The 27,955-nt window shown below is 42.4% G+C and overlaps 1 protein-coding gene across 1 annotated transcript in view; it reads right to left on the bottom strand.

The window, feature by feature from the left end:
• Positions 1-1,336: 1,336 nt before the first annotated feature.
• LOC129332946 (rootletin-like) overlaps positions 1,337-27,955 on the bottom strand; it is a 106,125-nt gene continuing 79,506 nt past the window's right edge. The window contains exons 24-35 of the mRNA XM_054984266.1: positions 27,570-27,808; positions 27,085-27,244; positions 26,067-26,234; positions 25,110-25,461; positions 24,086-24,270; positions 20,301-20,421; positions 18,406-18,569; positions 16,225-16,665; positions 10,983-11,132; positions 4,637-4,768; positions 2,737-2,916; positions 1,337-2,452 (exon numbers count right to left, since the gene is read on the bottom strand). Coding sequence (XP_054840241.1) covers positions 2,369-2,452; positions 2,737-2,916; positions 4,637-4,768; positions 10,983-11,132; positions 16,225-16,665; positions 18,406-18,569; positions 20,301-20,421; positions 24,086-24,270; positions 25,110-25,461; positions 26,067-26,234; positions 27,085-27,244; positions 27,570-27,808 — 2,376 coding nt within the window. The 3' untranslated portion in view covers positions 1,337-2,368. The remainder of the gene's footprint in view (positions 2,453-2,736; positions 2,917-4,636; positions 4,769-10,982; positions 11,133-16,224; positions 16,666-18,405; positions 18,570-20,300; positions 20,422-24,085; positions 24,271-25,109; positions 25,462-26,066; positions 26,235-27,084; positions 27,245-27,569; positions 27,809-27,955) is intronic.

Below are 27,955 nucleotides of genomic sequence, written 5' to 3'. Positions count from 1 at the left end.
CTTTGCCTGCATAAGCTCAATACTTGGTGGTGGAAAGGGAGCAGTGGCTCTCTTCTTCCAATACATATGGCAAATGGGACTGGCAAGACATCCCCTCTCCTATCTAGAGCTTAATGTTTTTCTAGGCATTATAAGGTTAAAAACATCTGATACAGCTTCTGTGCAGAGATGGAGTGAACCCAATTAAATGACTCCTTATTTTACACCAGTTTACAGAACTGAACCAGCCAACTTTTTGGTGCATACTGCTGTTTCCCAACCCAAATCAATGAAAGTGAGGTCTGACACCACTTTAAGAATGGGCTGAGGCCTATAGCTCTGTGTATCTCAAACCAGGCATGGAGCTACATGAGATGCGTCAGCACACGTTCGTCAAGTGTGAGGAAATGCAATGTTAGCCAGGAAGTGTAGTTTTAAAAGACAAGAGCCAGTGGAGATTGTTTCTCAGAGGGTTTGTTAATTTCATCATTGCCTCCCTGACGGCTCTGTCAATTTCACCTTTCCAGTCTAAAACTGTGTGGGATAAGGCAGTGAGGAATGGAAATGGGCTGGAGCTGCCTTCCAGAGCCGGGCTTGGACCTGGAGAGATTATAATGGGCTGAAGTTTCCCTTCTGGCATTTCATAGCTCCAGTGTAAAGCAAAGCCTTTGCCCTGCCACCAGCACTGCCTTTTAAAACTACCCGTCTTGGCTAATGTTGCATCTCCCAACACATATTCTTCATGTGTCAGTTGTCTAGTGCAGAGAGACTCAGGTACAGAAAATTCAGCAGTTAAGGAAACTAACCCAAACAGTTGCCAAAAATCACGTATCCAAATGTGCTCCACCTAGATGTGAGTACATATATATTCCCAAGCAGTTTTAATCCATTATGGATTTCTCCAAATAGGTCTAGAAAAGTAGTTTTATGATAGTGATGTGTTCTTTAGCAAATATTAGCACCCTTTACAGAATTACAGTTCTCCAGGTTCCTTGGCTGGGAACCATGATCATTAAAATGAGAAAGTAAACTGGTAGTGAGTATCAGTAAGAATGTGTCAAGTAGTACCACTGTTTTTCTGCTTAGACTGTCCCCAAGATAGTACCAGTAACAAATTTAAGTTCCTTTTATCCCTGAGCAAGCTTAAACTTGTAAAGTAAAATAGTTAGCTTTACACTATATGGAGCCTCTTTCTGGTTGTGCATCTTTACCCTGTATTTAACCAGGAAGGGGAATTATCTTGCAGTGCATCATAGCACATAGTTCAGGGCTACATACCAACTACTATGTCAAGTAGTGGGGAAATGAACAACATTCATATTTAAAACAACGGATTTTTTTTTTGCCCGATTTCTTTGAGAAATGTTCTTTATTTCAATAATTTGCAGTTCACTTCAGGAAAAACAAACATTCATGGGGAAAAAATGTGGAACAATACTAACAGGTGATGTTCACAGCAACTTCAAGATGGTTCCCTGTTGTCTCCAAGGAAACCAAAGTTTGATTCCTAAAGGGATTTCCTTGGAGCCTGTCAGCCGGCGGAGTGGGTGGAATGTTGAATGTTAACACTCTGACATGTCTTGGGGCCAGCAAGTCATAAGATGACTTGGCTTTGAGTTAAGCTCAGCCACCTGCCACCATGAAAATGGCTTGAGGTTCATAGACACAGCAAAGGATTTGATCACCCCTGGGGGTGTGGTCACAGTGTACTTCCCGGATTCTCTTTATAGCGCATAGTGCAATTTTGATGCCAGTGGAAATACCTGCCATCTCCTGTTTACAGAACAGCTTGTTCCTTGTGATTTGTGAGACACTTGAGCTGTGTGGCTACAATCAGATAGCCACAATATGTGTCCACTAGATTAGGGTACTATATATATATGTTGTATTGATGCATCAGAGGCTACTTGACAGCAGCTCTCCAAACCCCAACAGAGAAATGAACAGACCTGATGAGTGATGGAAAGTATTATTTCAATAATAGGTGCTCTGGTCTGATCCACAGATTGTTTTAATTTGTAGAACTTGCATTCATAGCCCCATAGAGATCATGCAGGGATACACTAGACAGAAACCCAAACAACAGAGAATCCCCTTCTTGTTAAATGCCCTAAATTAATTAGTTAAGCATCAGTGCCCTGGGTTTCAAGCATCTTAGGAAGAACAGCTGCCCCCACAGCAGGGTTTCCTCTTGGCTGTATGCTGCCAATTTTTTTTGTCTCGATCACTCCTTCCAAGTGTACAGGGTGTGTTTCTCTATTATTCATCTGAGTGCCCTAATGAAGGAGATGGATGTGTCCAGTCACAGTGCCTCAGCTTCAAAAATCTTTCTGAAGGCTAGTTCTGAGATTAGTCATGGAGGGTCAGAGCACAATGGCAAAGTTTTGAATCATTGGACTGTATGAAGCATCTGGGTCATGTAAGCTTGTCTTCTCCTTACTTCTTGGTCCAGCTGATCTTTCAAAGTGTTCACCTGGGGGAATACAACACAGACACACTGGATTACATCATAGAATTGTTTACTCCAGTAGTCTGTCTCCAGTGGTGGCCAATACTAGATGCCACAGAGGAGCTTACCCCTACATATCCAACCAGCGCTCCAGCCTTTGTGCTAAAACCCCATATTTAATTTCACATTAATAATTATCATGTCCCTAATACAGGAAATTTAATTGTCAGTATGTTCCAGTCACCAAACCTGGGCATCACTGTGGACTGGATATGAACAGAAACACCCAGTCCATTTCTCTGCTGTACCTGCTCCTCCAGGCCTTTCATCTTCTGCCGGTGGTTTCTCTCTCGGGACTCGAGCATACGTTCAGCTTGGAGTTGAGCACTGCGCAGCCTCTCTGTCTCCAGCTCCATGTCCAGTTGATGCCTGGATGTAAGCTCCATTAGTCGCTGGGCATGAGTTCGTTCCAGCTCTGCAATCTGGGCCTAGAATGAGAATACAGCTCAGATCCACCAAGCTGTGATTCTGATGGCCTGAATATTTTTGGACTAAGCTGAATCTCCAGGATATCTGAAATCTGCTTTTTCTGATGACTGTATTAGCTATCAGGTAATTGTACAAGGAAAGCAATGTAATATGCCATTTTTTTCTCCATTCTATGCAAATGTGGATGATGGTAGTCCATTTTCTAATTTTGTATACTTTCTTCAGGTCCTTGAATAGATGACTGACAGTGTTGTGTTATGTTCCCCAGTGACAGCACTTAAATATCAAACTACACATAATGCTGGAGATCTATGTCATTTAGCCCTGAGAAGATACTGCCCTGAGACTGGTATTTCTTTGATCAAAATGCTCCCCCCCCCAGGCTGCTTTTAATTCTGGCAGAGAAAAAGACAGGCACCCACACTGTGTCTGTCTTTTTCCCCTACAGGATCGAAAATATTTTTTTTTCAGGAAACACTGGGAAGAATTAAACCTAACTTCCCCAGCACTGCAATCTATATCCTGTCTATAGGGTTAGCCATATAAAACAACTCTTGTCTGCTGACTGTCAGAAGCCACTGCAAGTGGGGGAAAAGGGCTGTCTAAATTCCCAAATGCCTCCCATTTGCTCTCAAAAGTTCTGAATGCCTCCCAAAATGTTTAATTCCCCCTTCCCTGGATGTCACACAACCCCCATTAAAAACCACTGTTCTGTCCAGGCAGTTTCAAAGCACCAAGAGATTCTTCTCTTCCCATTCCACCTCATTTCTCATCTCGCCTTGTACACACAAAAACTGAGTTATCACTTTTTTTTTTAGTGCAACAAGACTGTGATTCATGATAGTGACTTAAGAATACTGAGGAAAGTAATGATGAGAGTCTATCACTTTCTCTACCAGATTGCATGCTGGATGCAAATAGGCTGAGCTGCAGAAGTATAGATTTTGCCCTGTATTGTATAAAATGGGAAGCGTTAAGTGGGAAGCTGTTAAATCTAAGGATGAATCTGCAGGGTGTCAAGGACAGGGGAGCCTTGGCCAGAAACTACCCTTGCCTTAGGTCTGGGTTGATGCCTCTTTCTGCCACAGAGGGGTCCTGAGGTTAGAGAGGAGTGGGAGTGTACCAGACCTTTCTTCCCTTCCTCTCTACCAGACCCCTTGTCCGCCCCTGTTGGCCTCATCTGGAAGAGGAGAACATATACAGCACCCCGCGCCTCTGCCTTCTCTTACCACCGGTTCCTCCAGCAACGGAGCTTCCTGGTGACTGTCCTCATCAGCCACCCTCCCCGGCTCTTTCAACAGAGTCATGCAGCTTATGCATACCCCATAAGCTTCCCTGGCCTGTCCTCTTGCGAGCGCTTCCCCTCTTCAGGGGCTTGGGGCATGTTAGCCCCAGACTGCCCCCACCCCCTCCAATCACTGACACACAGCTATGCCAGGTATGACAGCTGCAGGACACCTTCCTGCACCACCACTAACCTATGGAACCCGTCCAGCCACTTCAGTCAAAGCTGCCGCTGCAGTTTCCCACCCACCTACTGTCATTGGGTTGGTTTCTGAGCAGTCACTAGTTTGCCAGCAGTGAATCCTCACCCCAGCCACAGGACAGCAACGGGCTGTGCAAAGCACAATGTGTACAGATGACCAGCAGTATTATCCTCAAAGCATTATGAGGCACCACCCTGTAACCCTCCAACGTGATTTAGGGAGACGGGCTGACCTGCAAGTGCTCATTCTGCCTCAGGGTGTCCTCCAGTTCCTGTTGTAGGCTGCCCAGGGACCGATCCAGTTGCTCCCTCATCTGACTCAACCTAAAGGTTTCATCTTCCTTTCTGAACTTCTCATGTTCAACCTGTAGACGACACCAGGATCTTTCAGTACTTGACCTATTTTGATCGTTCTCCACATTTTTGGCAAAGGCCTGTCAGCTCATCCAGTAAAATTTAAAATCAGGAAAGATTTTGTAAGTCTCAAAAGTGAAAGCACAGCATCTTTAAATTATTGGGGAAATGTTAGTATACTACTGCAGTATTCATTAGAAATAGTGGACAAATCTTGGTTTCATGCCAGCAAACAGTCCAGCAGACAATGAGTTAACTTCTCCAGTCTATAGACAAGCACTGCACAATTAAATGTTATTTACTTTCTCCTTTTTTCCAGTATAGTCTCCAATATGCAACACATGTGAACTTGTCTCTAATGCACTTAGAAGACACAATTGGCTCTGCCATTTAATCTCTCTAACACCACAAATTTGGAATCAATGTGGAGATTATTACTGGGCAGGCACTTCCAGATAAAGCTAATTGTGGTTTGGGAAGAATGACTTCCCAGGAAAATGTGGTACGAGTAGCCAACAAAGAGAATGAGTAGAAAGGGGAATTAAATGGACATCAAATATGATTCTTGACGAAGAGGCTAGTGAGGCAAACAAGGTCACATTTAGGGGATATGAAGAAGAGACTTTCAGTGAGAGGCAATGAAAAAATCCAGCATAACTTTGGTTGAGAGCCAATCATGAATGTTACAGGCCAGAAAGAGATGGGAAAGAGCAACTGCAAGCAGGAAGACCTAAAAAATCCACCCTGCAGCAATTCTGTGCACGCTTGCCTGGGTGTGAGTCTTATATAACACACTGAGAAAAAAAGATGGATGGGTAAGAACAGGTTTGATGAAAGAGATGGTTTGTTGAAGGAACAGGGAAGAGATCAGATCAGTGAATGAGCAGTGAAGGGAGGCACAGAAATGACGTGAGTGAAGGTGGATGTTGTTGGTGTGTGAATGAGAAAGGACTGATGTTGTGACTCATGCGTTATCAATAATTTTGCCTATTTTGTTAGTACAATGCTGGTTGACTAACCTGAGAACTAAATTTCATAACCTATCCTAAATCCTAAATATTTGGGAGTGAGGTAGGCTGTGACCATAACCAGCTCTCTGAACAATGGCACTTGAGTTGCACAGAAACCCAAGATTTAGCTTGTTATTTTATGGTTAACATTTCAACAGATCCTTGGAAAAGGCATGGAAACAGCTCGCTATCATACAATACAAACTCCTTGTTTCCCTAAGGCAAATCAAATGTACGGGGGGGGGGGGGGCTATTTTCCTCAGTAACAGGTCTGAGGGTGCAGCATTACCTAGAAGATGGAAATCACTTGAGAACCAAGCGCAAGTCCTCTTCTCTGTGGTTCTTCAGGGACAAACCATGCCGTCCCCCCCCCCCCATCCATGCAGGGTCAGAAGGGAGGGAAGGGAGCTGTTGCTGGGGAACATTTTGCCAGCTACACATCATCTCAGCTGTTTTTTGTCTCCTCCATGACTGCAGATATAAGGGCTAGGCATGGCCAGAGGCTCAAGCCCTTGGGCCTGTGCCTCCAAATGAGCCAGTCACTGAACTCAGGACCGGCCCAAGACTAGAATCTTAATTGTTGTTTTGTTTATTGGTTTGTTTATATTATGTGTATTTTTCTACTGATGTATGCTGCTTTGGGTCCCTTTAGGACTAAAAGCGGGATATAAGTATTTAATTTTTAAAAAAAATATGTCTGTCACATTTTTATCCAATCTTTCTTCCAAGGAGCTCAGAATGCCTTACATGGTTATCGTTTTCTCCACATTTATCTGTAACTTAGGTTAGGGACGGGAGGGAGCGAGGGAGTTTGCCTCGAGATCATCCAGAGAGTTTCATGGCTGAGTGGGTATTTGAATCCAGGTATCCAATGGTTCCTACAACATACTGGATAATCTAGCAGCTGTCTGTCTTCCTTTGTAGCCAAAACTATGCCTCTGGAAAACTCGTAAGCAGAACAAGATGGAGACAGTTATCTCCTGTTGCATGTCCCTAGCATACTAGGTATCTATCGCCTCTGAATATGCATAGCCGCAGATAGACCTACCCTTCATGAATTTGCCTAATCCTTTATAAAAATCACCCAAGCAACAGATCTTGTAGAAGCCTCATGAGGCTCATAAACTTTGCCACAGGCAATATCTTTAAGTTCCATTTTCCATACTACATTGGAAATATGGGCAAGGCGCAGCCATGTGTCACTCATACTTCTTTGCTTTCTTCTGTGGCAGTGTATGAACTGGCCCTAAATTTGCCACCATGGGATCTGACTGGGGGCTCCCTTTCTTGAAAAGAGTCAGTGTCGAGGTATGTATGGCAAATCCAGCCCTTCCTGGCCCCACTCCACCGCATTTCTTCATCAGTGCAGTCCTCTGCAATAGAACTGAGATCCAAAAAGGGCAAACCAGTATGGGGCCCAGGTTGCTTTAAGAAACAAGTATCACAAGTTATGAAGGAGGAGGGGAGGAAGAGAACTGAGGGTGGGGGTTACTAGCACTTTGCTTTTCAGAGAGAGAGAGAGAGAGAGAAAGAGAGAGAGACTAAAATTCAGTAAGGGAGTATTCTGTCCCTTTAAAACTCCATGCGAAATGCTAGAAGAAAATGTTAAAAGGAAAAGAGAGAGAGAGAGAGGCAAAATCCAGAATAAATAAACGGCCACATCCGGATTTCCCCTCTGGAGACATCAATAAAGAGTTTTATGAGCTTGATATGAATTACCCTCCCTGGCCATTTACAGCTGATCTTCTGGAACTCATTAACTAGCTTCTCCCTTTCCTTCGGCCCAGCAAAAGGGGTTGTTCATAGGGGAATTCAGGGGCACTGTACACAAGGCTGTTTTATGCTTGCAGAGATGAAACTTTCAATGCTGTTTTAGCATAACAGAAAAATATCACATTTGTCACCCTTCTCATTTTGTAGCTAAAAACATCCATTAAGATGGATAATAAATAAGTTCTAGCAAATGCCAAGCTTGACCCTTCCTACAACTCCTTGAGGGGCCTGGCAAGAACATTCTTTAACCCTTCCTAATGAGGCCCACATCTGCTAGAGATGGCACGTCCACACCAGCTGACACACCACAGTGAGATTTTAATATAGATTGTGCACAAAGAACATTTCCAAGGTTAACATAGGACAAATAAAATATTTGCAAGGATCAGAGAAGCAGAACTCTATCTCAGAACTTTAGATCAAAGTGTACAAGAAAGAAAGAAAGAAAGAAAGAAAGAAAGAAAGAAAGAAAGAAAGAAAGAAAGAAAGAAAGAAAGAAAGAAAGAAAGAAAGAAAGAAAGAAAGCTTGCTTAATGGGTACTATGTGTGAGAGAAGGGAAATTCAATATATTTTATGAAAATATAAAACATGGCAACAGGTATACGCGTGCTTTATTATGGAATTTTATTTATTTACTTAAAAAATATATAGACCACTTTTTTGGAGTTCAAGGCAACTTTACAAAATGTTCAAAAATGTTGGGCAAATATAATTTTTCTTTTAAAAAAAAGTTGGTTCTTTTCAATAAAAGGTCATCTCACTGCTTGTTACACACAACTGATTTGCTTTTGTACTGTTCAGTCCAAGCATCTCTTCCACCCAAGATGGAGAAACTTGCATTCTGATGTCATGCTAAAGTGTATTTTACTTAAATTTTGCTTAGTGTGTTAACTTTGGTTATTAGAATTCTTAACTAGAGTTACATTCTAGCCTTTAAATCTCAGTTTGTAGTAAATCTGGCAAATTGTTACATCTGAATGCAGGAATCTCAGTTAATCCCAACCTGTTCAACAGCACCTTCCCTTCGGTACGGTCACAGCCGCAAAGTGGCAAAAAAATCCTTGCTGCTGCCGTAGTAGTTTATTCTCACTGGCATTAGACAATCTGAGATTTCCAAGCAGACTCTGTTTAGTTTCCACCTACTGCAGTAACCATGGTTAGCTCAATAAAGCTGAAACTAACCATGGTTAATTGTGACAGCTGGAAGTACAAACATGGAATATTGTATTACAAAGATGAATTGAGGCTAAAGGAAAGAAGCTCGCTCAAAGCTCCACAGCATATTCACAACTGAAACAGGATTTACATCCGTGTTTGCAGGATCCAAGGCTAACCTTCTCTTCTGCTGGAACACACAAATTAGGTAAATGAAGTTATGGTTGTTGAAAGTACTGTCAAAGCACAGCAAGAACCAGGCCCTCAGGTATTCTTGGACACTGCTACAGATGAAGCTGAGGGAAATGGGGAGGTCACAGTGAACAGAAGTATGATGGGGAAAAGCTCTGAATAAAGGAAACTGCCATTTCTGGGAACACTTACTTGAAAATTTGGAAACCACTCTATATTTTGGGATCCTCCCTCAAATACCACCACCCTTTAATGGAGCTCCAGCAATAATGCTCGAGATGGTCAATTCACTTTACTACTTGGCAGGGCCCTCTGTGCCATTGAGATGCCCAGTTTTAGAGGTCCAGAGGAGTTAGCCATGTTAGTCGGTAGTAGCAAAATAGTAAAGAGTCCAGTAGTACCTTTAAGACTAACCAGCTTTATTGCAGCATAAGCTTTCGAGAGCCACAGTTCTCTTCGTCAGATGCATCTGACGAAAATACAAATAAACAGTAAGTCTTAAAGGTGCTACAAGTTTTAGAGGAGTATGTTATCCACTAACCTTGGCCTGCAAATCAGAGCTCAGAGCACAGCTGCCAAAAATAAGATCATCATAGTACCTTGGTAGATAGTCTAAATCCTAATTGCAGGTTAGGAGGAAGGGAGTTTTGATACTGATTTGTAATGTTGGCAGAGTTTTTTCGAATCCTGATTTGGATGCTGGCAGAGTTTTTCCATGTTTCAAGCAGAGACAATGGCAACCCAGAAAAGTGGTATTCTGGTAGTACCAATAAGTGGCAAAAGTGCAGGTACAGCTGGCACTTCAGTCTTGGCTTTAGCTTCAGCCACACATTCTCATGATGTAACATACAGTGACTCAGAATCTTTATTTGCTCAGGAGTCAGCAGTGCATTACAGGAGTTGGATATCCAAGTACACAAAGTCCCAGATTTCTCACTGTTCCCATGCTCTTGGAATTACTTCTGCAAGTAGCTATCTATAAGTATCAATTATATCAAAGTGATTGGAAGCGACAAAAACAATAATATTAATAACTGCGCTAATCTGTCTTCTAGTCAGATTAGTGCCCTACTTGGAGTGGAGAACAAAGTCAGTCTTATTATCATCCCGACAATACAGCCAGGGTGCTGGAACTGAGAGGAGTGACTTGCCCAAGGCCACCTGCTGAGCTCATGGCAATACTGGGATCTGAACCAGCCAAGTGCTGATTTGCAACTTCACCACTGTGCTACAGCATACTAAAACTAAACAGGTATAAAATAGGGACAAGTTTGTTGACAGAGAAAGGAACAAGGGCTTACTAAAGATGTGGACCATTTTTACTTGTATAGATTTTTAGAGGGGCTATGCATGTAAGGCACGAAGGTCAGCTTGAAGAGTCCTGCATTAAATTTAGGAGAAAGATCTGCCACATGGTTTGTATTTTGCTCCCCCATCACTAGCGCTAATTAGGCTGATCCAAGAGTGCCCCTACTGACACCAAACACATGTGTGAAAAATTATTTCTATGAATGTGAACCACTGCCTTGGAGCTATATGTTAGTTGCTTCTCTGAACAGGGGACAAAAGCAGGTAGCCCAGGGACGGACAAGAAAATTCATGTATGTATTGGAGAGAACTGAGATTTTATTTTAAGGGAGAGCTCCGATTGCATTATTTGGATTGCAAATATGCAAGAACAATAATTGTGTGTGGACTGGGAAGTCATTGGCTGGGGCCACAAACCAAAAGTTACTTGAACACTTAGACATGCTTGCAGAAAGAGACTGAAGTTTTGTACTTCCGTATGATTGCCTTTTCATCTCTGCTTCCTTTGGGAAGTTACTGACAGAACGGAGGATCGGAGTTTGGCACTGGAAGAAAAGAGATCCCTTGTCCATGCTGGAGGGACATCATGCGGGTATTCCACTGATATCCATCTGTTCAAATCGTAGCACATTATCACAGCTGACATAGCAGGTTGGGAGCAAAACAATTTGCATTTACCTAGAAACACATCATTCTCCCCCGATTTGTACTAGAGTCCTTTCCAGGTCTGAAGTTGATACAAGAACATTGTTTCTTACATTATCCATCTGTTCTCTCACTCCTTACCTCCTGGAGGTGTTCTACCTGCCCTTCCAGGTTTCTGCACCTCAGTTCCACCTCACCCAGTTGATCTTGCAGCAAATGTATTGTTTCTGTTAAGTTATGGTTCTGTCTCTTGCTATCTGACAGCGCCTGTCTCATGGAATCCGAGTGGTCCTGGCAAAGAGAAGAAAGGCAGTGAAACAAAACGATCCAAGGCCACTTGATTCAGCAGACAGAGACTGCTTCACATGGAAGTTTTTATACGGCTTCAGCTACCAAGCTTGAGCCTATTTTTTTTTGGAGTATCAACATGATGTCGTAGTCTAATCATGATCCAGTCAGCCTCTCTCTGGCCTTGGTATGCTCTTCCTAAATTTGCTTTTCTCAGATCTTGTCAAGCAGAGTGCAGTCCAAGTACATTGTTGTGCAAGGTGCACATTTTCAAAGTCCTTGCCTACACTGATGACACTTTCCATCTGTCAGCCCGTCACAGCCACCATTTTCCCTGCCATGCCACTGGCAAGCTTCTGGGGGACTTTTTGTTTACAGTGCTCAAACACGTTTTGGTGGTGCAGTAGAAAAAAGGAAAGAAACACGGCAGCTGACAAGCTCCATTTTCATTGCACATGCAATTAATGCAATTAATGCAAAAGAGATTATCTGTGCTAAGTGGATGCAGCCATGGTCTCCTTGAAATAGGGTTTGCTAGACAAAGGCATCTACATAGCAACTCAGCATGGCCCTTATACGCTGTGTGGCCAATTCAGCCCAGTGCAGAGAGAGAACCTGCACTGCAGTTGTTACAAAGGTATATTGCTATTCTAGTGCCAGTTTTTTAAAAAGCCAGTGGCGGGGGGAGGAAATGGCTGCTGTGGGGGTGGGGGAAATGGCTGCCATGTGGGCCAGAAAATCCTAATGTTCCCAGTCACACAGCAGCCATCCAGGCTTTACTATCCCAAAGCTTCCCCAAAATCTTGGAGCAAAGTAGGTTTGAGAAAGATTGGGAAAAAACCAGGGAACCCCCTGGAGGTGCACAAATGCACCACAATAAATATTGTTGCCAGGTGGCTTCCCCAAAGAAAATGGACAGGGCCCTGGCTCTCATCTCCCTTTTTTTCCTCATGTGCTTACATAGTGCACACACTTCCAAGTCCAGTGTGATGATATCACTTGCAAGTGATGTCATCAATGGTGCCGGCCCGCAGGCTGGCTGGCTGCTCCTGCTGATGCTGTATTCAAGGCCCTCGCCTGTGCAATAGAATGGGTGGGGGAGGTGTCCGGTATATGGGGAATGTTTTCCCCAGACAGTCCCCCAAAATACTGAACTGTCTGGATGAATACTGGATACCTGGCAACCCTAATGCTGTGGGGAAGCAGGAAAAAAACGCCAAATAATTGAACTCGGGCAGATAACCTGTGTGGAAGCCACCTGAACACTGATTATTTGCCATACATTTTGGTATAACCTAACTTACATGGATCTGGATATTAAAGAATTTCACTCAAAATATGCAGTGATGGCAAAATTGACAAACTATATCAATAGAAGATCCATCAACAAATTTGAAGAGAAATGGGGAAGATATTTTGTTTACAGTGAATAAAATTTTATGAGGTCTTAACTCTGGAAACTGGAAAGCAATTGCATATTGATGTATTTTATAAATTGATTTTAAGATGGTTAATTATATAAAGATAATTGGTTGTTTAGGTAAATAGTTGGTAAAACAGATTGTACAATTTGTAAATATTGGTATAAAGGTAATGTTTATTGAAAAGTAAAGTATCATCACAAGGTAAAGAGATGCAGAAGGGATATGAAAATTCCCTTTTGTACAAGGAATAGAAATAGGTTAACATTTCTTATAATAACCCATATTTATATTAAAGGTTATGGTAATCAGTCGCATTAAGAAATAAGTAGTGGTTCTGCCAAAAATTGTTATTGTTAAAAAGGAAAAGATAGTATGGAACAACAATGAAATAATGAGGTCTTTAAAAAAATTATTATTAATAATATTAAATAATAAGCAGGAATAGGCTCAACTTATGCTTGTGTAGTACAGCTGGAAAATATATACCAGTTAAGCTTAATAATTAATTAATAATTAATTAATAATTATATTAATTTCTATTTTAATATTGATAAGGCTTTTGGTTTTTGAACTCCGTATTTTTGTAATCTTTGTAGCACATAGTTATATATTTGTGTTAATTTTCTTTCCCCTTTTCCTTCTGTACCCCCTTCTGTTAAACTAAAAGAAAAAAGAATTTCACTTCAATCCCACCAATGACTTTAACTACAGTCATTGTCCAAGGGACTCTGGGGCCGTTTCCACACATCCCAATTATAGTGCGAACCTTGCGCATACTTTCGCTTTCCCCCCGCTAGAACCCGAGAATACCTGTCTTAACCCGCTTCTGTTTATTCTGTGTTGTTTCGCATTATATGCAGTTGGTGGGAACTTCGGAAGACGATTCTTAACTTTTGGGAACGTTCCGCCATTGTGGAAGCCCGCCCCCCTTTTCCTTTTGCCAGCGGGCAGTCCAAACAATTTTTTTTTAAAAAAAGACAGATTTTGCACAATCACACAATTATGCGTTGATGAATGACTTTTTTGTTTATTTTGTTTATTTCCGTGGGTTCCTGGCAATTTGCGTAGTTCCGCCTATCTTTATTGGCTGGCTGGCCGGCCTTTTTTTTTTTTTACTTTAAAGAAACGCTTTCCGCAGTTGTGATGTTTCAACGGGCTTACCGGTTTCAAATGTGTTTGTTTATTCTGATCTTATTCAAGTACTGAAATTTTATCCTGATGTTATTACAGCACTAACTTTCCTGTTTCCCTTCTACTCTGGCAAATTGCGGAGTAACGCCAGTCTGTTGTGTGACAGCCTTTTTTAAAAAAGGAATCACTTTGTGCAGTTTTGAAATTTCAATGGGGGATTTCCTGATTGCTGGTTTCTGAGAAATGTGCTTTTTGGCAACAACAGAAGATGGACTCTCTGCTCTTGAGTGTTCGGGTGACCACAAAATGGCGGGGTCTGCAGTGCAGCTATGGGCTCCCTCATGGTGGTTCTCTGCCACTCCAGAGTTGGGCGAAGCACACCGACCAGCTCCATGAAGGTCCCCCAGCTCATTCTGAAGCACGGGATCCAGTGATGGTCGTTCCAAGTACGGAGTACTATCTTCTCCCACCAGTCCCAACTGCGTGGATAGACCCAGCAGTCCCTCAGTTCTCCCATTCCCGCAAGGGCATGCCACCACTGCTGAAGCCGATTTCTTCGCAACATGCCCCGTCGGCTGTGGGAGGTGGTTGTCTGATGGGCAGAGTGGAACATTAATGCGGCAGCCCTTCTCCTCCTAATAATGTACCAAAGGTGTGCCTGGCACACAGACATTGAGCTCTGGAGTAGGAAAACCACCAATTGCACCCTCATAAGGAAAAGTTCTCTCTCGGGTGCCATGGCAGTTCGAGTCAATTTCTCGCACTTTGGAAAGTACAGTCATTCAGGGAACTATTTCACCTACCGACTAGTGCAACCAATAGCCCTTGAGAAAAATTCACGGTCAAAAGAGCAGGCCTATCACAAGCCACCTTGTGGGATGGGCGCCGGATTGACCTATTGAAATTGCGAAATTACGCAAAACTCAGTCTCCAAACAACAACAAAGGTGGAGACAGGGGGCGTTAAGGCCCCTGACGTCAACTGTGACGGGGGCACTCACTGCCCACTGCCCCACGATTTCTGACGCCAGTGTGAACTGCTGGGAGCGGAACAATGCGGCACGATGCAGGACAATGCGCAATGAAGCGGGTAGCCAGTAAGCGATTCATTGTGCCAAACTTGCGCAATTTTTGCCCGTGTGGAAACGGCCTGGTAGAAAGCCTATGGCAACACCAAATTTCCATAGAGCTTTCAAACCAGCAAAAACTCTACTCTTTTCAATTATTTTTCTTTTGCAAATACCATTCAGGAGTTTGTTTGGTATGTGTATGTATGCATAGGAAAGACTCCATGCAAAGTAAGGACTACAGAAACAAGAGCAAATCTAAGCCAAAGGATAATAGCATGGGCTGTCATAATGAGTGAATCACAGATGCATATTATATTATTACCCAGCTATATTACCTGACTGCACACATGAGAACATGCACAATGTGGAACTGTGTCCTTTCTATCACATTTTGATCCTGCCCAGCTGTCACAGAGCTCACTGCAACAGGCATCATTCTCCCTTCTGTTTAATCCTCATAACAACCCTATGAGATAGGTTAGCCTGAGGCATAATGAGTGGCCCAGGTAAAAGGGGGGGGGGTGAACCCAGATCTCCTTACTCCTAGTCTAATACCCTGACTGCTACAACACACAGGCTCTTGTTCATTGATATTTACTGCCTTAAATTCTGACAGTATCTACCAGTGACTCCATTTTTATCTACATATTTTTGGGATCCTCCCCGACCCCCACTGTTTGAGATTTACAGTACTGGACAAAATTCACAACTGGTGCAGCACCTTACAATCTATGATAAAATAGCAGGATAACTTGACACATCCCTCTCCTGAGAAAAATTGCAGATAAAGGACTGGAGTCTCCACATGGAGAAGCATAATAGAAGAAATAACTCTCCTCTGCAGTTTTCACATGAGAAAATGGGAGGGGGGAGTAGGAGCCTTTCCTTCCCTGGTGCTGCTGTTCTGAGCTTGTTTGGACTCTCTTTTTTTAAGAAGCTGTTCCCTGCGGTTGAACAGTTTTATTTCACTTTTAACAACATTCAGAATTGGAGTTTATTTTTGACACTCATACAATAATTTTAAAAATATGCTATTTCTTTTTTCAAGTTAACTCTGTGTTGGTCAGGCATTCTGCAGTTTAAGAATATAGTATATGGTGTGCATTAAGTAAATTAAGACCACTGAGGAAGGCATCACAGTTGAAATGCATTTGATGACAAGTATATTATGATGTGTATAACTTACTCAGTCATTTGTAAGCTGCCTGTAATGTATGACATCCCTGTGTATATGTGTATATTTGTTCAATAATCTTTATACCAGTGAAAGGCACTTTTATTTGGTATCAGTCTGGTATTGTTTTAACTACACAGTTTTGGTTTTTTGCATTGACCTCGGCACTTACATAAAAGTGTTCCCCTGCCTTCAATCTTTTTGCTTACTTGGTTTTCTTCGGGTCAAATCCCCCCCTTTCCCCCTTGCTCTTAGGGAGGCAGTTTCTGAACATTTGGGGCACTGAGGATATACTACCTGGAGCAGCCGACGGTCTTGCTCAGCTGCAGTCAGCGCCTTCTGCAGCTGAGAGACGGTCTCCTGCAGGGAAGAGGAGCCAGCTGTAGCATCAGACAGCGCTTGGGATAAGCTCTGGACCCTGCCCTTTAGGTGGCTTTCAGTGCCCTCCGTCCTGGCCAGGGAGTGAGTCAAATGGTCCAGTTCCTGCTGCAGACGAGCAGATTTGCTCTCCCTGTCTCCGAGTTGGCAGCGAAACACCTGGTTCTGTTCCTGCAGGGACCGAATCTCTGCATCCCGTTCTGTCAGGCTGAGGTGGGCCCGCTGTAGCTCTCCTTCCACAGCCCTGCGGCTCAGCTCCAGTTTGGTGGCCCTGCTTTCTGCTCCCTCCAGGACTTCCTTTAACTTCCGTTTTTCTGTCTCGAGCTTGGCCTCCTTGGCTTTCAACTTACTGACTTTTTCCTACAACAACAGAAATAGAAGTTCAGGACTACACATTGCTCTTATTTGTTTCTCATACTTAAGAGGGGTAAGGGAAAATGAAAAGGAGACTAGATACTACTGAGCCATACTACATATGTTCCAGATGGAGGAAGAAAACTTGGAATTGTTCTTGCATCTGATACAAGTTGTGTGAGCACATATATACTTACCTATGACGATTCAGAGATGGGTGAAGTAAAAGAATGGGAGAGGTAGATTAAAAGCAGTGATAAATTTGTAATAGAGCACTGATAGGTAACACTCTCTGAAAGGAAGGTATTTATTTATTTGTGTGTGTGTGTGGTGCCCTCAAGTTATAGCTGCCTTATGGTGACCCTTGTCGGGGTATTCATGGCAAGAGACTATCAGAGGTGGTTTGCCATTGCCTGCCTCTGCAGCCCTGGTCTTTGCTGGAGGTCTCCTATCCAGTTACTAGCCTTGCTTAGCTTCTGAGATCTGATGAGATCAGGCTCACTTGGGCTATCCAGGTCAGGGCATTTATTTATTTAATGTCATTTATAACCTGCCTTTCTCCCCAATGGGAACTAAAGCAGCTTACACCATTCTTCTCTCCTCAATTTGTTCCACCTGTGAAGTAGGGTAGCTTGAGCATTTGTGACTGGCCCAAGGTCACCCAGCAAGATTTCATGGCAGAGCAAGGAACTGAACCTGGGGCACCCAGACCCTAGTCTGTCACTCTAGCCAGCCACTACACCCTATTGGCCAGCAGGCAGACTGGAATTGGGGGATACTTCAGCTAGTCTCCTCTGCAAGAAGCACGAGAAGCTGCTAGTTGGATCAGTACTTGGGAGATTAAATCAAAAATGCATTAAAAGCAACAGTAACAACATCAAACCCAATTATGCTGAATTGTACAAGCCTAGGTGGGGATAATGTGTTCCTTGTCAATAGCAATGTCACAAGCACTGTCCAACAAGGAGCTGTGGCTATCACACAACCAAACTGTAAAGGCCAATCCAACCTGCATTCCTGAATCCTGGTCAGAGAGCTGGGAAACAGTAATGAAGGGGGGAGGAATTCTACAAATAGCCTGATTGTTGAAATAAAGGCTGGGGAGCAGCATGTCTGCACCCATTAATTTATCATTTCATTACATGGGCAAGCTAAACCATTCAAAATGGCCTCAACCTCAAGTACTATCAGCCACCACCATCCAGGTAAAGGCACCACCTCTCACCACACCGCCAAGATCACAATGTGAATTACAGAAAGCATTTACACGGAAACTTACCACACCACCACCTCTTGAAAGCATTGTGGAGAGAAATTGAAAGGATCATTATTGTGGTGGAGACCAGGTGAAATGTCATCCTGTGAAATCATCACTTAAAAATTCATGTTAGCCCCATGCAGTAAAACTGCTGTCTCATTGCTTGAAATACCAATTGGGTTAAGAAAACCAACCCTTTAGAATGTTGGGCAAAAACTCTCCTAAAAATAAAAATACTGACCCTTCCACTGAGATTTCTGAAGTATTAGTTTGCTCTTTGCTTTAGGAATCAGAATGTATATTTTGTATATATTAAAATAAATTAGACTAATTTCAAGGATTTCTCCAAAAAAGGGAAAACTGATATGCAAACCTTTAAAAAGTTGACCTATATTAATCATAATGGCAAAAGTGCTTTAGAAACAACCTGGTGGCATGCCTTTAGATGGCTTTTCCCTTCTCATCTGTAGATCCCTGCTTATGCTCACCTGTAGATCCCTGTTTTTTTCCTGACAAATGTGCAAGTTACGCTCTAGGGTGACAACTTGCTCTGCACATGCTTGCTGTTCCCTTTCTGCTGCCCGAATTGTCTCCTCTTGTAGCATCAACGCTGCCTGAGCACTACTCAGACGTCCATCTGTTCCCCGTTTGCCTAGAGGTTAAATAAAAGTCTGGGTGTTTTTTTTAAAGGAAACAAATTAATTGCAAATTAGGTTTTTGTGCAGAAGAAGGATTTATTCATGCACTGTTCTTAGTAATGGTATTGCTTTATCTTCTTCCAACCTGCATCCATGTTCTGATAATGACAGGTTTAGCTTACAGATAAAATTCCACTTAAAGAGGCATTATTAAATCAGGAAGGAAAGAGTTATGCCTGACAGCACCCGAAAAGGGGAAAATAGCCAGTCTACATTCTTCCTTCCTCTCTTCCAGCCCTTCTTATAGATAAAGATAATTAGGTTTGTATTTGATGTGACTTAAGTTACACCCTTCTAAACCCTTTAACATTAATGCGCTTAGAATGTTGTAACTCTTCTTAGGATGGCACTGTAAAATTGTTATAATTAAAGCTTTAATTTCACAAGAAATTGCTTGTCATTGGTTCAGAACCATCTACCCATTTATGATTTTCTTCACAAACGATTTTTCAAATGTTCACTGTAACTTCCTTCACTGTCATAAATAGGGTCTTTAAAACAAGTATCCTGCCTCTCTCAGAACATCTCTAACTTAGATTGAGTTGATAGTGGTATCTTTGTAGCTGTTCCTTCATGTGCCTGTTTGTGTTCTGTTTTCCTTAATATAACTCTTTTAGTTAGGCAACTCTGAGAGTACACAGGAGGGTTCAGACTTTAGGAATCTTGTGTACCGTTCAACGGTGAACTGCAAAATGCTGGAGTGACCTTATACTAATTTGATTTATTGGTATTTCATTTTATTTCATTTATACCCTGATTCTTTCCCCAATGGGGACCCAAAGCAGTGTCCTCACAACATCCCTGTAAGATAGATTAGGCTGAGAATGCATGACTGGTCCAGGGCCACTCAGCAAGTTTTCATGACAGAGTGGTGATTCAAACCTGGGTCTCCCAGATCCTAGTCCTACATTCTAACCACACTTGTAAAATACAAACACGTAAAACAGTTACCTACCAAGAGATAATTGGTGGTAGTGATTATTGAAATAGAAGAAACCACTGAAATGGAAGGAACCATCTAGGTTCCAGTATTTTTCCTTTTGTGTTTCCTTTGTCCATGCCAGGTCTGACTCTAAAGAACTATGTTTATGCAGCTTGGATCTGTTCTTACAAACACAGGCTTTCAGTGATATTATTCTCAAAAGAAGATGGAGCAAGATCATCACCATAATCACTGAGACACCTTGATTTCACAAGGGCAAAGGATTTATTACCTGCAGTTTCAGGGAATATTATTTTAAGGTAGATTTGAGGGGCTGCCATTTTGAGTCAAGCAGCATCAGGAATGGGAATGGGGATGCTGAACCATTTTCTTACAGCTATTGTCCCCACCTAAAATATCAGTTTCAAATCTCTTCCTCTCACCCAGGAGGCATGGGTAAACAGACATCTGGAGACCTATCGGTGGAACAGTAGCTTGGGAGAGTCGTTTTGAACAGAAAAACATGAAAGATTTAAGCATTCCTCTTCTGATCCTGCTGCACCTCCACTCAAACTTGCAGCTTCTAATGTCTGCTTTTCACTTAAAATCATTGGGGTTCCATTATGTACAACAGATAGGTCACAGCTATAAACTCTTCCCTGGCCAGAAAGCAGAAATGCCACATTAATATGAGAAGCAAGGAAAGCATTCCCCAGTCTCCAAAGAGATAGAGAAAGGGGCGAAAGGGGGGATCAGAACATACCTTCTTCACAGTCTGCTAAGAATTTCTGAAGCTGCATGATGCGATTTTTTGTCTGGTCACGGTCAGTCTCCATTTCATTTATCTGACGGCTCATATTCATCACCTGAACCCTTAGGTCATCCTGGGAAAGACAGATATAATCATACCTTACAATCCTTAGATTGTAAACAAGGAAGATGGATAATGAAGGGCAAGTTGTTGCATGTAATTATTTTTTAAAATTTATTTTACAATTCCTATCCTGATACAAGGCTCAGGACAAGTTATCACATTGTTGAATATACACATAAAAATACAATGGATTGTTATAAAGTTGAAATCAATAACCAATTATAACATTCATTTTCAAACTGCATTAAAATTATCTCAGTTTTCAACAGCTGACACTAAAGATTAGGTCATGTGCCCAAATAACTGCCTTTGTTTTCAAAAAAAGAGAAAAAACAGTTACCCTGATGGATTTCTCTGGGGTGGGAATCCACACAGGGATTCCACCACCAAGGAGGCTCTGTCCCTTGTCCCTCAGAATCTACATTTGGAAAAAGAACAGCCTCTGAGCAAGGCCTCATCTACTGAGCTTAGTATACAGGGAGGCTATGCCATCATGAATTCAACCCAAAGACTTTTTTCCTCATCTGACAAAGCCAATTTTAGGAGTTTAGATTGAAAACTGACTACTGAACTGTTCGTATTTTTCAGAAATACTTAATATATTACTATTTTTATCTGTTCTCAAGAGTGGAAACACACTACCTGGTGTATACATCATCTTAATTCAGTGGCAGACACTACTCTTCAGGAAGTATGATAGTGGACATTCATACCCAAACAGACTGGATAGCCTGTTGCTAGATTTCACTGAATTGGTGGTCTGTGCTGCCTCTGAACCCGTTTTAAATGCCAGGATGCTGCCTTTGAATATATGAAAATTGTCTTTGAGAATATGCAGATGGCCTTATCTTCACCATTCAACAAACATAGACCACCAATGCATGTAACATCTGGGAATGGTAGGCAGGTTTTCTAGAACAGAAAATAAAGCTTCCCGGCAAACTAGAACCGCAGACTTCTCATTTTATCAGTTAAGCTCTGCACTTAGTCTTTTCTTGAGACCTACATCTGATTTAAAAGACATTGTCAAACTGTTTTTCCTCCTTTCCTTTCCTTTCCTTTCTTATTTATATTCTGCTTTTCTCGCTAGGGGGGACCCAAAAGCTGCAATCCCTGTGCACGCTTGGAAGTAAGGCCCATTGCGCTCAGTAAGACTCACGTTTTACCGAGTTGCAAGATTGTTAACTCAGTGATGCTATTGACTGTAGCTATGTTTTGGTTACTGCAAGCTAACAATCAACTCCAGCATCTCATTGGGACAAGTTTGCAGAGGAAGAAATGCTTTAGATTTTATACAACCCAGAAGGAATTAACTGATTTCTCCATTTGTCAGACAGGCCGTTGGATGATCTGGTGCTACAATTATTATGACAGCCCATGTTTTTTTAATTATTCTGGTACAGTATAAATATTTATGCATTTTTACAAGAGGCATGCTTTTGAGCAATAAATAGCACATGACAGAGGAAGGCTGAACTGCCCTTGGATGTTGCTAAACATATGTCTTGTGAGTCAACTTGGGGTCAAACTGAGCTAGATTGGCTCAAAGTTGGGATAGCCTAATGGGCTACAGTGCCAGGTACATGAAATAGATCCCTGAAAGAGCCTCAGCATATTCGAGGTTCTGTGCTGAATCCCGCCTAGGACCTTTCTCTTGGCTCATACTCAGAGAAGCATAAATACATTCCTTGAGAATATCATGCATTCATAAAGTCTAAAAGTCTGTGCTCACAAATAATTAATTCTTTGCCTGTCATAAATTTGATATCTTTGCACATATTTACTTAATTTGCATACTTGGTCATGTTGCAAAAAGCTTTTGCAGAAATTCAGAATTTTCTCTTTCCCCTTTTTTGTCAGACAGCCAGAATGTGGATTGGGAAGGAAAGCTTGGGACCTTTAGATCAAAATAGGGGACCATAAGAAGACACTGAGAACAATCTACAAAAGTTGGATTTCACATATACCATTCCAGTTACATTGTTGACCATTTCTATTGCAGTCTTTCCAAACTGCTCTGTATAATTTTATTTTGTTCTTGCCTACAAGGAGAACTGTACCTATTTTACAGATAACTGTGAAGCTGAGAAGAGAGTTTTTTTGCCAAACTCTCCTAATTTGTACAGTGAGGCAGGACTTGAATGCAAATCTCCCAGAATCATATCTAATTTCTGTATCCAACTACAATCAACCAAAAATGATTTTAAGTATTCCTGTTTTTTTTAAGCCTATACATTATATTCAGCATCATATATTCCACAGCTTGCATCATGATAATATGTATGCAATTTTTTTTCACATTTTGCATATAATTCTGCTGTTATATGGCATAAAATCAGTTCCTTTTCCTGAGGGTGGAATTAATTAACTAGTGGTGAATAGCCCTAGTGTATAGCCTTTGGGATCCAGCACAGCAGGACCAATATATTCCCTTTGTTTACTTAGAAGTCACTGAATACAATCAAGAGAAGATTAGCTATGTTTTTTATGCATAGAACTCCCCAGGCATCCAAGCACATGTTCAGAAATTAGTTCCTGGTAACACCCTTAAAGCTAACATGGCATTGAAAAAGCAACATGGCATGTTATCTTAAATGAAGTGCCTGGAAACACAAGCCTCAGATATCCTTGCATGTGTGCAGAGAATAATTTCCGAAACCACCTCATTTATTTGCCATACCAAGGCTAATAGCAACATGGAATAGGGAACAGATATGATGATTTCTAACAGGAAAACGACCCAGAATGCAAAGGTTAGTGTTACCATGTCGCAGTGTTGTGGCCTAGCTCTAAACTCTGCTCAGCTACAATTGCCTTTCAATAAAATGGAAGATGTTGGGAGCTACAATCAGAGATCTCCCACGTGTCTAATTGTGCTTTAAGGCTTTTAAAAGTCAATAGTTTCCAGGACAGAATGAAATATTACATTTAGGTCTGTGACCTTATGAACATCTTTCTTTCTTTCTTTCTTTCTTTCTTTCTTTCTTTCTTTCTTTCTTTCTTTCTTTCTTTCTTTCTTTCTTTCTTTCTTTCTTTCTTTCTTTCTTTCTTTCTTTCTTTCTTTCTTTCTTTCTTTCTTTCTTTCTTTCTTTCTTTCTTTCTTTCAGCACTGGCTCTGAAGCTGAACTATGAATTGGTGAAACTGCTTGGGTGAGAGGAGAGGTCTGATTTAGCCATTTTTCTTTATTCCATCATACTGAAAAAAGTCAGTGTCCCTGAGCTGATTTTGGCCTTGCTGTGGAAGAACTGCAGTTACAACTTACAAGTAAGTTTTCTCCAGCAGGAATAAAGGAAGTTTGGGACTAGTAATTTTCAATTGGAAAATGAAGCAAGAAGGAAAAAGGTTATATAGCCCTTCTCTCCTCTTCCACCCCTGCCAGTAACTGGACTCTCTCCTTGTACAAATTGCAGTCTAGAGGCTATGCTGCAAAAATGGCCGAAATCTGTAAAAGGAATAAGTGAATAATGTGTAGTTCTGCCCATAAGCACTTAAACACTATAGACTTCAGCACAACATTCAACTTGACCTGATACATGCTTGCTTAGAAGGTCCATTTTGTTTAACAGGATTTTCAAAGGAAGTATGCTTTTGTGTTCAACAGAACTTTTTTGTTGTTAAATTTGCAAAACAAAGATAAACAACGGAAAGAGCCCAAACAAATTTCAATACTCACCCTCTCTCTCTGAGTGTCTCGCAGCTCTTGAAGGAAGCCCTTCAAAGCATCTCGGACTACTTCCGGGTCAATTTCACTTGTGGTACGTTCACCTCTGAGAGGAGACGACTGCTGAAATGGAGAACGTGAGCGGCTCCTCTCAGGCGATCCAGTGCGGGAGGCTGGTGTTTGTCGGCCACTAGTTCCTGTGAAAATATAACATCTCTATTGTTAAACCAACATAATCTCTAAGTAAGTGCCCAAATCATTGCATAGCAGTGACAGGATGGCAAGACTATAGGTATTCTGTGCTTGAACTATATAAGCAAAGGATTTAGTGCCAAAGCCAGAGAATTCATCATTCTCAGATCCTGTGCCTTAAGTTTCTGGACGTGCAAAGATAGTCTTGAATACATGTGGACAGTATCTGTTGAAGTCTCAGAAGCCAAAGTGGGAGAATGAAAAGTATTTTAGTAGAAGGAGGGAGGGAATTTACTACACTGGCCATGTGCAACTGTAAGGCGACCTCAGCCAGTATTTGTCTATCTACAGCACTCCACTCATACAGAAAATGGAATGTTGATGACAGCAGTGGACATATGAAGTTGTTATACAAAGTCAGATCAGAGTTCCCTCTAGACCATTATTGTCTGTGTTAACTGGCAGCAGCTTTCCAGAGGCAGTGGCCTTTTGCAGTCTTGCTACTGGTTGCTTTAACAGGAGTCAGGGAATCACCCTGGAATCTTCTTAATACACAGCAAGCACTCTGCTACTGAGCTATGCCCCACCCCAGCCAAATTGCTCACCAAGATATCATTTAAGAAGCAGCAACTTACTTTAACTTTGGAAACATTTCTCATCTCCCTCTTCTCATCTCGTCCCCAGCATTCACCTTGCTCCCCATCACAGTCAGACATAGATGCCCTATTATGGGGAAAGTCCCTCTTCCAGAGTCCAAGAAAGAGGGCTGTTCATTCGGTTTTTCTTTGCAGAAGCTTAACCCACAACTATATGGAAGGTATCATAGAGTGAGGAGCATTCTGACCTTTGACTGGGGAGCTGGATCTTTGCGGTGATGGGCTCTGACTGCCCAGCCCGAGTGTGCGGCGCAGAGTTGAGTGCAGGGCCACCAGCTTCAGCTCAGCCTCCCTCTTTGCTGCCTCAGCTTTGGCCAGCTCTACATCTAAGCCATGGGAGCGTCCCTCACAGGTGCTGAGACGCATCTGGAGGCTGTCACTTGTCCTGTGGGCTTCCTGCAGCTTCATCTCCAGGCTACGGAGATCATCCTTCAGCTTCTTCTCTCTGCTATGGCTCTCTGCCAGGCTATTTGTGAGGTCCTGCTCTCGGAGCTGAGCCGCCATCTCTGTGGAAGACACCTTTTTCTGCAAACTCAGCAGCTGAAAGAGAACAAGTTCTGTAGGCTGTGGCCCAGGGAAAGGGACACAGGAAATTCACACAACAGTGCATGTACAGGCGCCCACAGCTCCCACCCATACTTGTGTTCATCCAATTATTTATACCCATCCACCTAGCCCTGTTGCCCAGTTAGCCAGATATGTGTGAGGACATGCCTACGTGCTCAGAGCCAAACGGTTCAATACTAAGTAGAGTGACAACCTTCTAAGTCCACTGAAGTCACTGGGCTTAGAAAGGTGTCACTCTGCTTAGGATGTACTGTAAACATATACAAAGGCACTTCCTCTACTCAGCCACAAACTTCTCAAATATTCATGCTCAGCTGTCTATGCATACATGAACCACACAAACACAGGCAGCCATTTAGGTGAGCATACGTGCTCCTACCCATTCTCCGTGAACAGAAGTGCCTGCTATGTACTCATAAGGCACACTGTTGCTACTACTTAACTGTGAGGAAGTATGAGAAATATACCTCTGCACTACACAAATACCTCCTCTGCTCCTTCATGTTACTCTATTCACACTTGTCTTTATTGCCTTTTCCGTTCTCCCAGATCACTCTGTTCTTCTTCCCCAACATTACCTCCCTGTGAGCAGCTTCACGACCAAGCTCCAGAGCGCTCATCTTCTGCTTCAGTTCCAGGGCCTCTTTGCGGCTCTGCTGTTCTTGCTGCTCTTCTTGCAGCAATCGATGCTGCAGCTCAGTGACGTCTTGGGCCTGTTTGTTGTTCTCACTCTCTAGGGTCTTCACCTGCAAAACAACAGTTGGAAAACAAGGTATTTTTACTCCAGCACACAAGTTGATGCTCAGGAGTCCAGCTCATACACGCAGTACTTCCTTCTGCAAAAAGAGTGCAACAGCTAGAACTGGTGTTTGCTTGGTTTGTCCAGTCAAAAATAAATAAATGCCGGATTCTGCAATGAAAACATTCCGTTTCTACTTATCTACTGCAAATATAAATAAACTTTTTTTTGCCATCAAGGCACAGCAGACTTATGGCGGCTCCATAGCGTTTTCAAGGCAAGAGATGTTCAGGGGTGGTTTGCTATTGCCTGACCCTGCATAGCAAGACTAGATTTCCTCAGTGGTTGCCCATTCAAGCACTAACCAGGGTTGATTTGGATCTGCTTCAGAGATTTGACGAGACCAGGCTAGCGTGGGCTAAAATGTATTGAGGGCACCAGATTTGAGAAAGCCTCAAATGGAGAAATGTAGCACTGAAAATCAAGGGTGGGGGAAGATGCTTATATGTTAAAGTCAGGATTTCTGATGGAGAACCAAAAACCCAGGGATTTATCAAAAAGATTTTCCAGGATACAACAACAAACAAGCAACAATGATATTTGGGCCGGCAATGCTGCTTCTGTCACAGCTCACTCTGTTCAGGTAACATAGAAGCATCAGCTGCTAGCAACTTCATAGAATCATAGAATTAGAAGGGGCCTTACAGACCATCTAGTCCAACCCCCTGCCCAATTCAGGAACAGCCTAAAGCAGTTTGATGACTGAACCCCACAGCTAGTATTCTCAGGTGTCCTCTGCTCACATAGAATTTTGGCTGCAACTATTACATCCTCAAGTTACTAAACAATGCAGATACCTGTCTGCGCAGTTCCTGAAGTTCCCTTCGGGCTTCCATATGAGATTTCTCCACTTCCCGAAGATTTGCTCGGAGCTCTCCCACTTCTCCTTCAATTGCTGCTTTTGCTTCCTCGAGGATGGCAACCTTTTGCTCCTTCTCATTCTTGGATCTCTGCAAACTAAAGCAGATGCGTGTGCTGTTATAATTTATTGTTGGCTTCTCTCAAAGCACAGTGTGTTGGAATTGCCTATGGCAGGAACATGGTGGTGGAAAGTGCCATCAAGTCATAGCTGACTTATGGTGACCACTGCTGGGGTTTTCAAGCAAGAGACTAACAAAGTTGATTTGCCATTGCCTGCCTCTGCACAGTGACCCTGGTCTTCTTTGGAGGTCTCATATCTAATTACTAACCAAGGCCAACCTGTTTAGCTTCTGAGATCTGACAAGATCGAGCTTGCCTGGGCTTTTCCCTACCAGCCTGTCCTAATTCCCCATCTACCTACCTCAGCCTCTCATTCTCTGCTTTCTTGATGGCTGCTCTGAGTTCAGAGTTGGACTTTTGTAGCGATTCTTTTTCCCTGCTCTCATCGGCCAGAACCCTCTGGATTTCCAGCAACTCCTTATGTTCATGATCACGGACCTCTTCAGTCTCCTGCAACTTGAAGTGAAGTTCAGCCACTTCCTTACGAATTGCTGCATGGGTATCATCTGCCAACCGCAGCTGTGCCCTTAACTGTTCTGCCTTTTAAGAGAAAAAATACACATTCTGCTGAGGCTGGAACTTTTAACATGCACCCCAAATCTAAGCCTGTTTACTCATAAGTAAGCCAATTTGACTTAATTGAAGCTCAGGATTGTAGACACTAAAACATTTAAAAAAAAAATCTGC

The sequence above is a fragment of the Eublepharis macularius genome, chromosome 6 (genome assembly GCF_028583425.1).
Source record: "Eublepharis macularius isolate TG4126 chromosome 6, MPM_Emac_v1.0, whole genome shotgun sequence".
Lineage (NCBI taxonomy): Eukaryota > Metazoa > Chordata > Lepidosauria > Squamata > Eublepharidae > Eublepharis > Eublepharis macularius.
This window is presented reverse-complemented; position numbering and strand designations above follow the sequence as displayed.